Source organism: Coffea arabica, chromosome 5e, assembly GCF_036785885.1.
Source record: "Coffea arabica cultivar ET-39 chromosome 5e, Coffea Arabica ET-39 HiFi, whole genome shotgun sequence".
Taxonomy (NCBI): Eukaryota; Viridiplantae; Streptophyta; class Magnoliopsida; order Gentianales; family Rubiaceae; genus Coffea; species Coffea arabica.
This window is the reverse complement of record NC_092318.1, coordinates 46,530,026-46,545,870: the sequence shown is the minus strand read 5'-3', so window position 1 is coordinate 46,545,870 and position 15,845 is coordinate 46,530,026. Positions and strand designations below refer to the sequence as shown.

General features: G+C 35.2%; 2 protein-coding genes across 3 annotated transcripts; both read left to right on the top strand.

The window, feature by feature from the left end:
- The first annotated feature begins 3,620 nt into the window (after positions 1–3,620).
- LOC113687800 (uncharacterized) lies at positions 3,621–4,255 on the top strand. Its single transcript, XM_027205322.2, has one exon. The coding sequence runs from the start codon at positions 3,762–3,764 to the stop codon at positions 3,966–3,968; it is 207 nt and encodes a 68-aa protein (XP_027061123.1). The 5' UTR covers positions 3,621–3,761; the 3' UTR covers positions 3,969–4,255.
- Positions 4,256–10,488: 6,233 nt separating this feature from the next.
- Positions 10,489–14,519, top strand: LOC113688608 (uncharacterized). 2 transcript variants are annotated; one of them, XM_027206482.2, is made up of 3 exons: positions 10,490–11,747; positions 12,374–12,451; positions 12,619–14,519. In XM_027206482.2, the coding sequence occupies exons 1-3, from the start codon at positions 10,698–10,700 to the stop codon at positions 14,200–14,202; spliced, it is 2,712 nt and encodes a 903-aa protein (XP_027062283.1). In that variant the 5' UTR covers positions 10,490–10,697; the 3' UTR covers positions 14,203–14,519. The 2 variants fall into 2 exon arrangements, with proteins under 2 accessions (XP_071904897.1, XP_027062283.1); XM_072048796.1 differs by lacking the exon at positions 12,374–12,451 and having other exon boundaries at positions 10,489–11,747.
- Positions 14,520–15,845: the final 1,326 nt, after the last annotated feature.

Genomic DNA, 15,845 nt, shown 5'->3' with positions numbered 1-15,845 from the left:
AAATGTAACACATAATCACGCTCATTACAAATTGCATTGACAAGTATGCACGCCATTACTGCCACAAAATATCGAGTGATCAACTCTGATCCACAAAACATTAATGCATGATGTGATTAGCGACAAAGAAATTGTTAACCTTCACATTTTTCATCTCATCCGTTCACTGTCAGGTGCCTATCTTTTTCAATATTTGGTTCCTAAACTCTTTTTTTTTAATATTGTTAAACTCTGACTGGATAGCGACTCGGTTAAATCAGGGGTAAACTGATCAGATCGGTCAGACCGTTCTCAAAAATTCGCTTTATATCAGCACAATGTTATAATTGTTTTGATATTTTTATAAGTTTCAGAAATATTGAAATTGAGTACTTGGTTATATTCGGGCAATCATATAAAATGTTCCAAAAATATTAAACTTGCAATCAAATATACACCTAATAATTATATATAAAATGTAAATTCATGACTAAAATATGTCCATTCTCCAAAACTACTTGAAAATTAAATTAAAACAAATTAATGCTAGTTGGAATCATTGATGCTAAATTGATAAGATAATAGAGATGAAAACATCTTGATTTAGAGATCATTCAAAAAAACGAGTGATTTTGGTATTTACACTCAATAGATGATGTTTTCTTATTCCTATTAATAAATGAAAGTGTTAAAATTTAGCTAATTCAAATTATGTTTGGGGAAAATAAAAAAGAGTAGCTTGAGAACCAGATCAACCAGTCAAACGGAATCATTGAATTAACCTTTTTTTACAATTTTTTATTAAAACAATTTTGTACTACAAATCAATTCGAAAAAAAAAAGGTCGGTTTACAATCGGATCGGTCCTGATCGATTTACGATCGGACCGGTCCGATCTGAATCTAACAATACTGAATTTTTTAGACTCTGGAAAGTGACAATTCATCAACTCGTTTAATTCTTTCTGGTATATATGAAGTGAAGACTGAGTAACGGCTAAGCATGAGCCCTTATGTTCTTCAAAAGTAATTGCCAAAAAGGGTTTGAAATTTATGGCATTTTAACAACTCTCTGAAGACGCCATTGAAGAACAGCAGTAGGATGTAATGGTGCCACCCGGATTCCACTTCAACAATTTTGGCCTCCCTACATGATACAGCAGACTAGTTTGACAAAAAAAAAATAAAAACATAATACAGCAGACTATCTGACGCCCACGTGTAAGGCAGAGATTTCATGGCTATCACTTCAAGATGGTTGTACCATGTAACATGTAACTGTCTAAACAACTCCACGCGTACGGCTGAGTGATAAGAAATAATCCAAGGCCATAATGATTTTGTCTCTACCTGAAACAAATCTGGACTAAACTTAAGTTGGATGACACTTTGAAGAAATTTTGGAGCCTTCAGATATGGATAAATTAGGCTGCCTTTGATAAAATTGAAGTTTGAAAATTAAAATCTAAAATTTAAAATTTAAAATCTAAAATTATTAAATATTAAATCTAATAGATTTGAGTACATATCATATTCAGTGATAAGTGAATAGTTTATTATTTAATAGCAAGTTTTATCTAGAAAATTCAGTACCACTTAATTAATTCAAATAGTTAATTTTTTATTATCAAACAATTTGTATATATTAATATCTGAATCCATTAAATTTAAGTACTAAACTGGACTATCAAACAGGACCTTAATGTGCACTTCTTTGCATTTTCTTGTCATTTGGACAGTGAGATACTGTACCTGTAAATCTTTTGCTATTTCGCTGCTTTTGGTTCTTAATACTAGACCTCTAATTGGAAGTCTCATCAGAAAGAATTTGACTATTAAAATAAAAAAAATAGTATATATATATATATATATATATATATATATATATATATATATATATATATATATATATAATCGAGCAACTTACGAACTAATGAGTTAAATTTCTCTGAGTTCGAATTTGACTTAGTCGATTCGAACTTGACTTGAACTCAATATTGAACGAATTTGATTCGAGTTTTGACTGTACCGAGTCACAAGCAACTTGATTCTTTTGCAGCCTTGCTTTGATATTGAAAAGTTTCTGGCAAGAATGTGATCGATTGCAAGAGAAAAGAAATTAAATTGCTTAATCAATTTTAGAGTCAACAAACAAGATGCAAACACAATCCAAGGCAATTTATTAACATCACAAACTGAAACGCCCAAACATTCATCTGTACAGTCACTTTCCGAGCAGAAGATATTGAAAACAATTCAAATTAAGAATGAATGATTTTTAATATCATGTCCACAATTCTTTCCTTTTTTTTATTGTTCCCCTTTTTGTGCTCTCTTAGATCTCAAAGTTTCCCAGCCTGTTTTTATGCAACCCATGTGATTTTCCTTTTCAATGTTTCCCCATATTTGCTTTCCAAAATTAGTGACACAGCTAAACAGTAGGATACCTGTTTCCTATCTTCAGTTTTTTAGTGAACCACATTAAAGTTGTTCGTTGCCACTCAACTCATAATTAGTTGTTAAGAAATTAATGTATTCTGTCTTCTGGTGCAAATGAGCTGAACTCAATTGAACTATTTGTTAATTTTTTTGGTCAAAACTCGAGTTTGAGTTCGAATTTGAGCAGTTCAAATAACTTGATGAATTAGAGTTTTGAGCTTAATATGAAAGGCTTAAACGCTTGTTAAGCTCAGCTGAATTTCAAACTTATATAAATATTTTTGAATCTTTTAAATTTATTGGTGTGAAATGTCTATCATATCAATTGTATAAAAATGATATAAATATACTAATATACGGCACAGAAACTCAATTGAGTTGGATTTGGTTCGGTTGAACTTGAGTAAGGTAAAAGAATATAAAGTTAAACTTGACCTTTAAGGATTCGACAAACTTGATCTCAAACATTTTAATTCAAGTAGACTCAAAAATTATTTTTTTTAAGTGAGAGGATTTGAATTCAAAATCTCTTATTTATAATTCCTTTCATCTTACCATCCAACCCAACCCCCTTCTCTCAAGTAGACTCAACCTTTTTTCTTTTAATGGGAGGTTTTGAATCTAAAACCCCTTATTTACAATCCATTTCATCTTACTACTCAACCTATAACCCGATCCTCCCCTCAATTAGTTAACCTAGCAGTCAACTTGATTACACCCTATCCTTCAAATTTTTTTATGTAGATTTTATGAATTCTTCTGGATGCAACCAAATCGAAAATGTCCACCAATCAACGTGCCAAATAAATAGTAATTTTTTTTTTTTCGGAGATGACAACTGTTGTATAACCTAATCTATCCTACATTAGGGAGAGGGGGCGGATTTAAGGAGGTCCAAGAATAATCTAGAGGGGACTGAATCACCACCGGACTAAACGGGTGTATTATGCACCCGCCTGAATTTTTTTGAAGGCCACTTTAAATATGGCAATTGGTGGGAGACAAGAGTTCAAGGTCCCATCCCACCAAGCCTTAATGGCTGGATGGTGGCCACCAGCCCAATTGCTGGTGGTTGTTGCCAAATAAATAGTAGTAATAGCTAACGCAAAATATAGCAATATACAAAATGCAAAGTCAATCAAGAGAGATCCAACAGAACTTTGTCCAACTTCTAACTCCTCCCTTCTACTCTTTTGCCTATAAATAGAGCCCAAAACTCCAACCCCACAACTCACACCTGCTCAAAAGCCTTCACAAAACAAAACCTTTTAGCAAGCAACAAATAACCTCTCTCAACCGCTCAATAACTCCATCACTCTTCAGCCAAGAAAATCAAGAAAAATCATGGTTTGCTTCTGTTTTCTAGTTGATCAGACAAGGAAGGTGAGGAGGAGCAAACCGGCGGCCGGAATTTGCTCAAGATGCGGGGGAGGAGCTAGTGTGGCTGATATGAAGACTGCTACAAGATTCTGCCATGTACCCTTTTACTGGAAGACTTGGAGGGCTATAATATGTACATTTTGTGGAGCAATTCTCAGGTCTTACCGCTGAAAACAGAGCAGTTGAATCGTTGCTGCAGTTTTAGATACTTCCACTAATTAATATGAGTGTTTTGTACTGAATTTGACAGGTTCTTTTTCATGGATTGTTCATCATGATTATAGATATTGGTTTAGATGTACTAACTTATTTTTAGTTTCTAGAAAACAGAATAGGAAATAATCTGTTTCTGAGCTTATGAGAGATTTTTAATGTTGATTCTATATTTCTATTTTCATCTGTTGCCACTTGCCACTTGCCGTGAGTGGTGTGAAAGAAGGCCTTATTTATTGGTTTCATCTGTTTTCTTTCACCTTCCTTCTTCTCAGTCTGCAGCTGAAAGTATCAATCTTACATAAGACTTTCTGAAAAAATTTATGTCCAGAATAATACATATCTGGAATTGTGATCCATGATAACTTGTACACAAACTTAATTGATTCAACTATTTTATCAGTAATCTTCAGGGAAAATTTTGGCTTATTTATGTTTATTTGAGTTTTTTAAACAAAAAAAAAAAAAAAGTGCCACCAAGCCTTTTCATTTTCTGTGAGATTATTTAGAGGGGGAGGGAATAAAAAAAATGAATAAAAATACAGAATGAAGTGAAAAAATCTCATTTGGAGGTCCGGAGCAATCTTGATGTACAAATCTTTCATTATCAGGGGTGAAAGGCTAATCACAAATCTAACCTTAGGGTGAAAGACTTGCTAGACTATAAAATATACACTAGACTAATGCAGGATTGAAAGATGAATCCAGGCATTATAAATGCACAACAGAAAATTAAAATGAATGGTACATTTCTCTCGTATGGTAGATGAGCTACCAAAAATTTTGCCTATATAGTAGTGTTACTGCACTAGTTGTTCTTATTTCACGTCAAACTACAGCATATTAGGAAAGAAAACAATAATTTGAAATGATATGTTTGGCTAGCGTATTATTTAAAATAATTATTGTAATAGTTTTTATGATGTGATATATGAGAGATAAAATGATAATTGAGAATATAAAAATATGAGCGATAAAAATGATATATGAGAGATAAAAGATGTGCTTATAATATAAGCGAAATATTATGTAAAATAATTCAGCAATCCATACACACTTGACACGAAAAGTATGAGCTGTGGAAGTGGGAATCAGTCAAAGATATAGGCAAATATGGCCCCTTGGGAAAAACAGTTACAACTTATTACACACCTCCACATCTATCTAGCTCAGCATCATTAACTCTCTAAATCGAGTTTATTTAATAAAAAAAATTAAATGAATTCGATTTCAGTCATCATCACGGGTCAAGAAATGTCGATCATTACCTATTTTTAATAATATATTTGTGTTCTTTGATACAGATCATATACCAACACAATTTTCAAAGTGACAGCAAAATTCAACTTTTTACGTGCAAGTAATCCCACAAACTATTTTTATTTATTATGTTTGTGTTCTTTGATAGAGATTGTGTACCAACATAATCTTCAAAGCGACAACAAAATTCGATTTTAACGAGGAAGCAATCTGTTCTACTCAAGTAAAACCTACTTGTGTTTCCCTCTCCAAACCGAGTGATCCCACATAACAATGGATAGGGCATACATTTCTCACAACAATCAAAGCAAGGCTGGCCTCCATAGGCTGGATTGTACATTCGGTTTCTCACATCACTTTCTGGCTAAAGCACAATCTTGGGGCAACTTGGTGGTCCGTTTACCCAGAATGACGCTTCAAATAGATTGCCTCAGTGCTCTGATGATACCATTCAATACACAGACATCACAAATATGAAAGTAACGACTTGGCCGACATGATATTCTTAATTGCGGAAAAAATATTATTACCTACGCCGTAAATTTTTGTATGTATTGGATACAGGGCAAGTCTAGCTGAATTTTATTCATATCTATTCGAATGATGTAATTCTTATAAATTTTGACAAAAATTCGAGTATCTTTCTAAATTTTGTTTTATCCATATTTATAAAAATTATAGCAAACGATCCGAACTAGACAAAAACTCAATTCAACATGCTCCAAGTAAAACTCGATTCGAATGATTGTAGAAAATTATTGATAGCTGTTTCTCTCAAGTCTCCTAATCCCCAGCCCTCTTGGCAGGGCCGATGTAGTGGACCTGTTAGGCTATGTTGCAACAGAGGAGAATTAGGTTAGGGTCAGATAGATCACATGCTATACCCTTTCGAATGAGAAATTGCAGCTGTATTTTTTTGCTGCACATTGAATTCAATCAATGTAAGTAACATCAAACAGTTCATCTTCCATGTTGAGAATTTCTTGCCAGTGCTGCCGCCATATTAAAGCATGATGGTGCCAACATCATGGGACGGCCAGGGCCCCGAGGATTACAGCTTTCATCATAAATTTTGTGTTGGTTGGTTGTTCACGGTTCACTGTTCTCCTCGGTTTGCTCAAACTGTTTGGCCTGGCACGTAGAGCAGAGTTATGGGCTGCCATTCTTCTGGCATTGCCAATTCTTGTATGAAAGCTTTTGACTACAGAATGTAACAATTTTCTATAAAAATATCCTTCTCTACAGTAAAGGGGTATAAATGTTTTATTGAACTCCTCACCTCTCTCTCTCTGTCTCTCTCTCTATATATATAGTTCAGTCAGCACATTTTCAGTTCAAGCTTAAGCAACCTTAGGCTAAAGTGCATTAGTTTCTTTACTAATTTTTTCCCATTTTCTGTTAGGATTTCAACAATGGGAAATTCCCATGTAGCATATATCTTAGGTATAGCATGTTTTAGGTGCCAAGTTCTTGAAAAAAACGTCTAGTTTCCGGTGCTATGTGCATGAGAAATCCTTCTCATACTACGACTTGTGTGGATAACCTACCGCTAATATTATTATTATTATGCTGCTGTTGCATGATTTTGGACCGTGTCAGTTTGAGAGAATAGTGATCGACCTACCTTTCTTGGAAATTGTCGCAGACCTACTTGAGTCCCTTGAGTAATATGGCCAATTGGCAATACATAAAAGATAAGTAACATTTTATTATCGAAAAAAAAAACAGCCAACAAAAATTTTCTACGCATTCATTGACGCTGGGAATTTATACCATGTTCCAAGTGGGATGTCAAAGTGTAGTTGACTTATCTCTGTTGATAAACCACCCATACCTGTTATTTGGCGGTGTGCATTAGGTAAATCTTATCTCGTATAATAGCCTGTCAATCACACGGAGGAATAAGACGCACTAGGCAAATCCTGTACGACGGATGGATATCTTAAGAGAGGTTCGAACTCGAATTAGTAAAAATATATGATATCAACTCTATTATTTGGACCAACTCAAGGGACCTTTTCTTGAAGCAAATTAAAGTGCTTTGACTTGTCTTTGCCTCTCTCTTCCCTCTTCATCTTCCATGTAATGAAGCGCCGAATTCAAGACCATTTCAGACTTTAAAGCCTTCCCTTTCGCCAATAAATGAAAATGCTGTGAACGATGCATGGACAAAGTTAATAAAGAGAAGGGTGAAGACACTCTGCCCATATGGTATTAGAGCTTTGACACTCTGGTTATAGGTACTAAACTAATTAATATGTCTACCAAAGTTAAACATAACCAGTCTTTAAAGTGGCAGGAATGATTAGGATTGAGACTTTACAATCAAATGTGTAAGGTTTAAGTGAAGTTGAAAGAGGGTTTGCATAAACATATAACATGGGAGAGAAAACCGACCATGGTAACATGTTTCTTGATCTTTATAAGCAAATTGAAATCCCTCAATGCCCAACTGGTACTGGAGCCCATCAAAGATAAAGTTTTTTTTTTTCCCCTTATGAAAGATAAAGTTGTCCCAATAGGTTTGTCAAACAAGCCATCAATTATACTCCCTCCGTCTTACTTTGATAGTCTTGATTTTTTTTTTTCACACAATTTAAGAAAAAGTAGTTAATTTTGTTAGAACAATCAATTTAGGTAGCTATTTTCCTAAAATACCCTCACATTAATTAGAGTACAACTTTATGGGAACTTGAATTGATGGTAAAAAAAGAATCAACTCTCGTTAAATGGGGTAGGTTTATAGTAACAACAACTTACATTAAATAAGGATATTTTAGGAAAATTAAAATATAACTACATTCTTCAATTGGAAGTGGACTACAATTTGGGACAGACGAAAAAGGGAAACAGAACTATCAAAGTGAGACGGAGGGAGTATTAGGCAAATGGTTTTGCCATAACACTTATGTTAATACCACAATTTTTGACCAAAAAAAAATGTTAATACGACAATAAGTAAGTGTCTTCTAAAATGACAATTTTGCATTCCATTGGAGAGTATAATTTGTCATTTCACATTGAAATTTGCCATGGCATTATCACCAAGGACCATATTGTTGAATTCCATTTCTCACTATTGAGTAGAGGGACACCTTTTTTTTTTCCTCCTTTGATGGATGGATTGGGAGGTCATAATTCAAATCTGTCGCATAATTATTTCTTTTTTTTTAATTTTGGTAGGCCACGTAGTTATTTCTTTATTATATAGGATGAATCGTGAAAAAGTTTTTAAAGAACATTACCACATAATTTTCTTGCATCCAAAGAGTTATTTATCATGCAATGCCAAATATTCCTAACCCCAACCTTTCAATTTCATAATTTTGTGTCTATTGTATTCTATGGACGCATTATTTATGGGGTAAATCTTTTATACACTGATAGCGTATATATTAGCAGGTTTAGATATATGTCACATATACAAATTCTAAACTAAAGCTCAATTTAAATTCAAATGATGTGGCATACATTCAACATTGTCAATGTATGTACTGATAATATAGGAAAGATTAAGGGAAAATCGTTCAAAACATCCCTCACATTTTATAAAATAACTTTTTTCGTCCCTCACTTTTAAAAGTATAATTTTATGTCCCTTACAAATTTACATTGACTAAATTTGGTCCCTACCTAGGTTTCCAACTAGTTTTTGACTAAATTTGGTCCCTACCTAGGTTTCCGACTAGTTTTTAAGGACAAAATTGTCAAATCAAATTTTTACATAATCTGATTCATAGTCCCTCACATTTCACAAAATGAATTTTTCGTCCCTAACATTTTACAAAATGAATTGTTTTGTTCCTTACATTTCAAAAAATGAATTTTTCCATCCCTCACATTTTTCAAAATGAATTTTTTCATCCCTCATTGATCATGTGTACGAATAACTTTTTTTCTATAAACTCACGTATATGTCTATTTAATTTTACTTGAACAATATGAATAACATGTAATTTATCTCTATTGAATTTCATTTAAACATGCTAATCGTAGCTATACACATGTTATTCAATAGATATATATATATAGGGATTTAAAACTAATAATTTTGTTTGAAACCCACGTATATATTTATATGATTTCATCATTTGAACCTATTCAATATTTGTAACCTTTCTCTTTTGGTAATAATTTATTTATTGAGTTGTATAATAAGGTCATCTAATTAATGGGTCTTAACTTGAATTCTATAATTGTGCTAACAAATTTCAGTTTAAATCTGAAATTTCTATTCGACACTTTTAAGACCAACAGTTAAATTACTTGCCTTGTGATTGTCTTAAAATTTGAAAGTACCAATCACTTATTTCTTTTTGTCATACTTTTCTTTTGTTTACTTTTTCTATTCAAATTTAATTCGATATAAACACTCGATAATATTTAGGATTAAATGTCATCTTTATTTTCAAATTTCGAGTAAAAGAAAATGAATATAAATGAAAACTAACAATTTTTTTTAAACACATGTATATATCTATTTGATTTCACTTGAGTAGTACGAATAGTATGTAATATATCTCTATTTGATTTTACATGCTATTTGTACTGTTCAAGTGAAATCAAATAGATATATACATGAATTTTAAAAAAAATTATTCACACACATAATCAATAAAAGATGAAAAATTTCATTTTGAAAAATGTGAAGAATGAAAAAATTCATTTTGTGAAATGTAAGGGAGAAAAAATTTATTTTATGAAATGTGAGGGATTATGAATCGAATTATATAAAATTTGATTTGACAATTTTGCCCTTAAAAAATGATCACATCCAAGTCACATGGTGGATTCCGATAAAAAACTAGTCGGAAACCTAAGTAGGGACCAAATTTGACCAATGTGAATTTATAAGGGACATAAAATTACATTTTTAAAAGTGAGGGACGAAAAAAGTTATTTTGCAAATTGTGAGGGACGTTTTGAACGTTTTTCCCAAAGATTAATTCTTATTTATGACTAGGTAAAGTTTCATTTATTCGACCAAAAAGATTAAAAAAAAGGTATAAACTATAAAGTCCCATTTGCCGTTTCAGTTTCTACCTCCACACGTCTCACCCAAAATGCCCCAGAATTCGATAGCCCAGAATGAGCTAACATTCTCCGAAATGATGTTCGAGGCCCTTCGTACACACAGGGCTAGCCCCAAATTAAAATTGTTCGAGGCTCTAAAATCGGGCCTAGCCCATTTTCTGTTTGTTTGTACGTCAATTTCTCTACCACAATATTCTCCTAGACAGTACATTCCCACATTCTAAAACCCTTGCCAATTAGGGTTTAAGCAAATAGAATCCGACCTTTTCTCCAAGCAAACCCCAAATTTCAAACAGCAAAATCTGAGCCACCAGAGACGCATATATATACTTAAACTCCTGCTTTCAATATCCCTAATGCTGACTCTCAAGGCCCTAAATTTATTTCTTGAACATGGTAGGTTCTCTGCAAAGTCCCAACCCTAAAAAAGAAGAAAAAGAATGCTCAAACGATCTTTCTTTCTCAGTTTTAGGCCTTGAAGATCTTTCTTTCTCATGTATAGACTCTTTTCTTGATTTTGATTACATCGAGGATTGGATTGAGGAGAACCCAGAGCCATATAGTAAGAGTATGGCTAATGATTTGGGAGAAAACTCCGTTGGTTTTAGCTCAGAAAAAGTTGCATCTGAGATGTTTGATAAAAGTCTTGAAATAGGTTCAGCTGGGTTAGTTGGTGAAGAGGGTGGAAGAAAGTTGGGATCTTTGGGTCAAGAAAAGGTTGAATTGGTAGGAGGTGAGAAGGGTAGTGAAACGGGTTGTCAAAGGTTTTGTGATAAAATTAAGGTTGAAGAGGGGATAGATGGGGTTGACGGTATCAAGTCGGGAGGCCTGGGATGTTCTATTGAGGAAGAGATGGGGAAAGTTAGTTTGGAGGGAGGTTGGAGCGATCCAGATTCTGTTTTTGGCGGTTTGACTGGTGTAAAGCAAGGTGGAGAGGGTTGTGACAATGGAAATAGTGAGGATGATTGTGGTTGTGATGTGGTGAAAAGTGTTGAGGCAAACATTAGTGGTACTGGTGGTAAGGAGATCGGTGTTGTTGAAAATTTTGGCGCGAAGACCACTAAAACAAGTGAGATGATGAATGCAGATAATACTGAAGAAAAGAGTGGTAAGAATGCGAGTGAAGGAGATGAGAGTGATAGTACTAGTGACTCAGAGGGTGAAAGTGACAGTGAAATTGAAAGTTCATCTTCATCTTCCTCTTCCTCTTCCTCATCATCCGGGAGTAGTGATGATGATGACGAAGATGAAGTCGATGGCAAGGAGAAGTGGGGAAGTAGCAAAGAAAGAAAAGGACAAGATATAGAGATGGAAGAGGGTGAGATAGTCGCATCTGACCCAGAAGAGATGGTGGCCTGGAGCGGTGACGATGAATATGACGAGGATGAGGGTGGCAGTGGCGTTTCCACGTTGGGGCCTCCTAAGTCCAAAAATGAACTCACGGTAATCTTATTCTTCTCAATCAGCTTGGTCACATTTGTGCTTCGATGTATGTTTGCATTAACCCGCCTCTCTCTCTCTCTCTCTCCAAAGAAAAACAACAAAACACAAAAAAAAAGACAGGTGATCAAAAGAACATTCCCAAGGAGGGAAAAATTGGAGATTCTCCAGTAGAACTGTACCATAATCATTCTCTCTCTCTATTCATTATATATATATATATATATATATATATATATATATATATTTTTTTTTTTTTATATTTATAGTACCAACTAGCCAAGATTTTGTGTCTTCAGAGTTACTTATTAAATACCACTTTGATCATTTTCGATCTAGCGCAGAAGTGCCCTTGCCATTAACAACATGATGCTTATAACTATTAAGGCTCCTCTTAATCCTGTAAATTGTACTTGGAGAGTTGAAAATCCTCAACTTGAATTGTGGGGTTTGAAGCAAGCTATTTAAGTTTAAACTTTGAAGAAAGTGGCTAGTGTATGACACGTGGACTAAATTTCTTGATTTTTACCCTGCTTTCTTCTTATTGATTATGCTCTAAATTTTGTGTTCATGGATTATTGCAGACACATTTAAACAATTAGTTCACTTTGTAAATCTTTCTTCTGCAGCTTCTTCCTCCAGTTCCTCCAGTGAATGTGGCCCTACTACCACACCATAAGATCCAGCCAGTTGGAGTTGTTTTATCGGTGAGATCATAGAAGCAAGTAGCAATTCAATCTAAAAGCTAGTTGCAAAGGACACATTGTGAAATGCTGCATCACTTTGTTTTTTTCCAATAATTATCTAGCATAAAATGCAGATGGTGACTTAATCAAATATGTAATAGTTTATAACTAACTCTCCTAGCATACAGGTGTTGGGGGCTCAAGTCATTGTAGAAGGGGTTGAAAAACATAATCCTCTCAATGAGGGCTCTATATTGTGGATTACAGAAAGCAGGTCCGCACTGGGGTTAGTGGATGAAATTTTTGGTCCAGTGAGGAATCCTTACTACATTGTTAGGTACAATTTAGAAAGTGAAGTACCTGCTGGAATCCGACCAGGCATTTCAATATCTTTTGTTCCAGAATTTGCAAATCATGTCCTCAATGATAAGAGTCTTTACTCAAAAGGATATGATGCATCAGGAGCAAATGATGAAGAATTATTTGAAGAAGAAGAATTTTCAGATGATGAGAAGGAGGCTGAGCACAGAAAAATGCAGAGGAACAAGAAAAGGGGCACCAATGATAATAAAATTGGAAACCTGAAAAAGGATGAAAAGAGATTTGGAAATTGGTCTAGGAACTCGAAATATGATTCTACAGTCAACAGACATTTACCTATGGAGGGAGCTAAGCGACAAGTTGACCACAGTAGCCATCATGTTCCCCCTGCTGTTGTATCGCAGCATCAAGGCAATGGGTTACACTCCTTGAGCCTAGGACAAGGTTCAACTTGTCAACCTGGGCTGGCTCCTCCATTTGTACAACTGGCATCAACCGCTGGTTTTAGTGCGTTGTCTGGAGGGGCTAATGGCATTGCGTTCCAGCAGCCTCAAACTGTTGGCTTTCCTGGATTACCAACAAATGGCATGCCAACAGTGAGAAATCCTTATTATGTGGGAGGGTGCAACTCGGAAAATGAGGCAGAGTATGGTAAAACACTGAAAAATGAGAATATGCGTAGAAATGATGACAAATTCGATAACCAGAAAAAGGATCGATTGCAATTGGGAAATTGGTCCGGGAATTCGAGGAAAGATCCTGCAGCTAACCCACAGGGATCTCTGGAGAGAGGTAAACTACCATTTGATCACACCAAGCATCATGTGCCCCTTTTGGCTCAACCACCAGATCAAGGCAATGGGTCATTCTCTGGTCTGGGACAAGGTTTGGCTTTTCAGCCTGGTTTGGGTTCTCCATTTGTCCAACTTTCCTTGGGCTCTGGTTTTAGCGCAACTTCTGGTGGGGCAAATGCAATCCCATTTCAGCAGCCTCTAAGTTTTGGCTTTCCTCAGTTACCCGTAAATGTTAACCCATGGGTGCAACAAATTAATCAGCTTCATCAAATGCCTTCGCAGAACATATTGTCGTTCCAACAGCAAATTAATGCTAGTCAAAATTTGCCTTCTAACCTGGTTATATCAGGCATGCAGTCAGGTTTTGGTGCAGAACCTTCATGCTCGAGTCAAAATGCATTTAACCGTTTACCATTTGGAGTGACTACACCAGGTCAACAGGCTTCCCTCCCCATAAATGTAGGAGAACAAGCAGTTCCAGCAAACATGTCTCAGACAATGCACAATTATGAACCACAGCAACTTGCATCTTTTACTGGTAAACGGGACACGTACCGAAGCATTAGTCATGGTAAGCATTATCGTGGAGGTAGAAAACCAAATCGTAGGGGTGGTGGTCAATTTGGAGGTGGAAGGGGCAGGCAACAACATGGCTAAGTTCAGTTCGTTGATTGGTTTCATGGCTTTGTGCATTGACTTAGTTATTTAATCTGTATTATGCATGTTTCTGTGGATGCTACTTGGTTAGGAAGTGTCAGCTTGGGTTCATAGAGAACATAGTCTTGCTTGCTATGGCCGTATGATGGCGACCTCTGTGTTGTTTGTACAATTTGTGCAACTTAGAATCCATTAGTACTTTAATGACTCTCTCTAGCCGTGGACTTGCTGCCCTTGTGAATGTGTACAAGTAATAGCAGATTGACTTTGAATTATCTTTTCACCAATGAATTGCATTATATAAGTTTGAAACGAAAGCTCTTTTTTCTTTCCTTGTGGGGGGAAGCCCCCCGGGGGAGGATAGAGTGGTAAACAAGGCGAGCCGAGTCGAGTATCTCATATTTGAGTTCTATTCGTCACTCATGTTTGAGTTTTATTTGTTAAGTTACTTGAACAAGGCTCGTGTTCGTTTGATAATTTTCGAACTCGAAATCTCTGTTCATGTTCAGTTAATTAAAATCCTAGTTCAAGTTTGACTCATTTAGCATAACGAACCGATTTTGAACAGGCTCGAGAAGCTTGAATTCAGGCTCTTTCTCTCAAATAATCAATAGATTCAACATTAAATTAACCATATAACCCTAAATTTTGTGAAATGACAATTAGGCTACACCAATGATCATTTAAATTCGCGAATAAGGCTCGTGCTCGTTCGATTACTTATCGAGTCAAAATGTTTGTTTGAATTCAACTCATATAAAATTTTGAACAAGTCGTTATCGAACACGAACGAACCTAAATGAGTCGAGCAATCGAGCGGTTCGACTTGCATAACTTCACTAGGGGGGAGGGGTGTTGAAATAGAAAACGTGGATCTCATTCTTGGCCATTGGCCGAAGTAGGAATTTGTAGCTTGTTAACACACTGTTGACTAACATTAAGCGAAGTGCTTGCGTGATTACTAAATGTCATATTGGACAAGTTCTTCATCATCTATGAGATTCTAATAGCATGTAATGGTCTAGCTCTTAGTACATTGTAACAGATTCTTACACCGTGGAATTGTTTGACAATTCTTAGATTTCAAAATATTTTACTTGAAATGTTTTAAGTATGTCTTCTTATATCATATGTAAATGGGAAGCTCACTTTGATTGCCTGCAAACCGCAAAAAGATCATTAACAAGAAAGTACCTCAAATGAATGTGGAACAGAATTGGAAATTCTAGTTAATTCGCAATTGATTTGTGTTCTACATGCTAAAAACATCTGCAGTATCTGATACAGCTTTGGATGTTAAACAAAAGCCTTTCATAACTGCAAATCCATGTCTGGAATTGAGACATTCACTAGGATTGAAGATAACAGAAACCTTCAGTACTCCAAATGCCTGCCTATCGTGGAGATAGCCAAACCGAGCTTACTTCAAGTTAGATCAAGATGAAATAGGACTTTTTTTATTGTAGTAAGCAGAAATGGAGAAACTTAGTGAACTATTTGCTGGTGAAAGAGTAGAACATTGTTGAAATTCTTAAGTTCCCCATAGAAGCAGAGGAACTCACTGAAGAAAGAACAAGATAGATTCTCTGTCAGTTTGAAGTACAAGTAGATTAGAGCCAGCAGCCTGACAAGGCTCTTCCTTG

Coding starts and splice junctions, on each gene's coding strand:
- LOC113687800 (XM_027205322.2), top strand. CDS start 3,762: ATGGTTTGCTTCTGTTTTCTAGTTGATCAGACAAGGAAGGTGAGGAGG.
- LOC113688608 (XM_027206482.2), top strand. CDS start 10,698: ATGGTAGGTTCTCTGCAAAGTCCCAACCCTAAAAAAGAAGAAAAAGAA. Junction 11,748..12,373: donor AGTCCAAAAATGAACTCACG/GTAATCTTATTC, acceptor TTTCTTCTGCAG/CTTCTTCCTCCAGTTCCTCC. Junction 12,452..12,618: donor CAGTTGGAGTTGTTTTATCG/GTGAGATCATAG, acceptor CCTAGCATACAG/GTGTTGGGGGCTCAAGTCAT.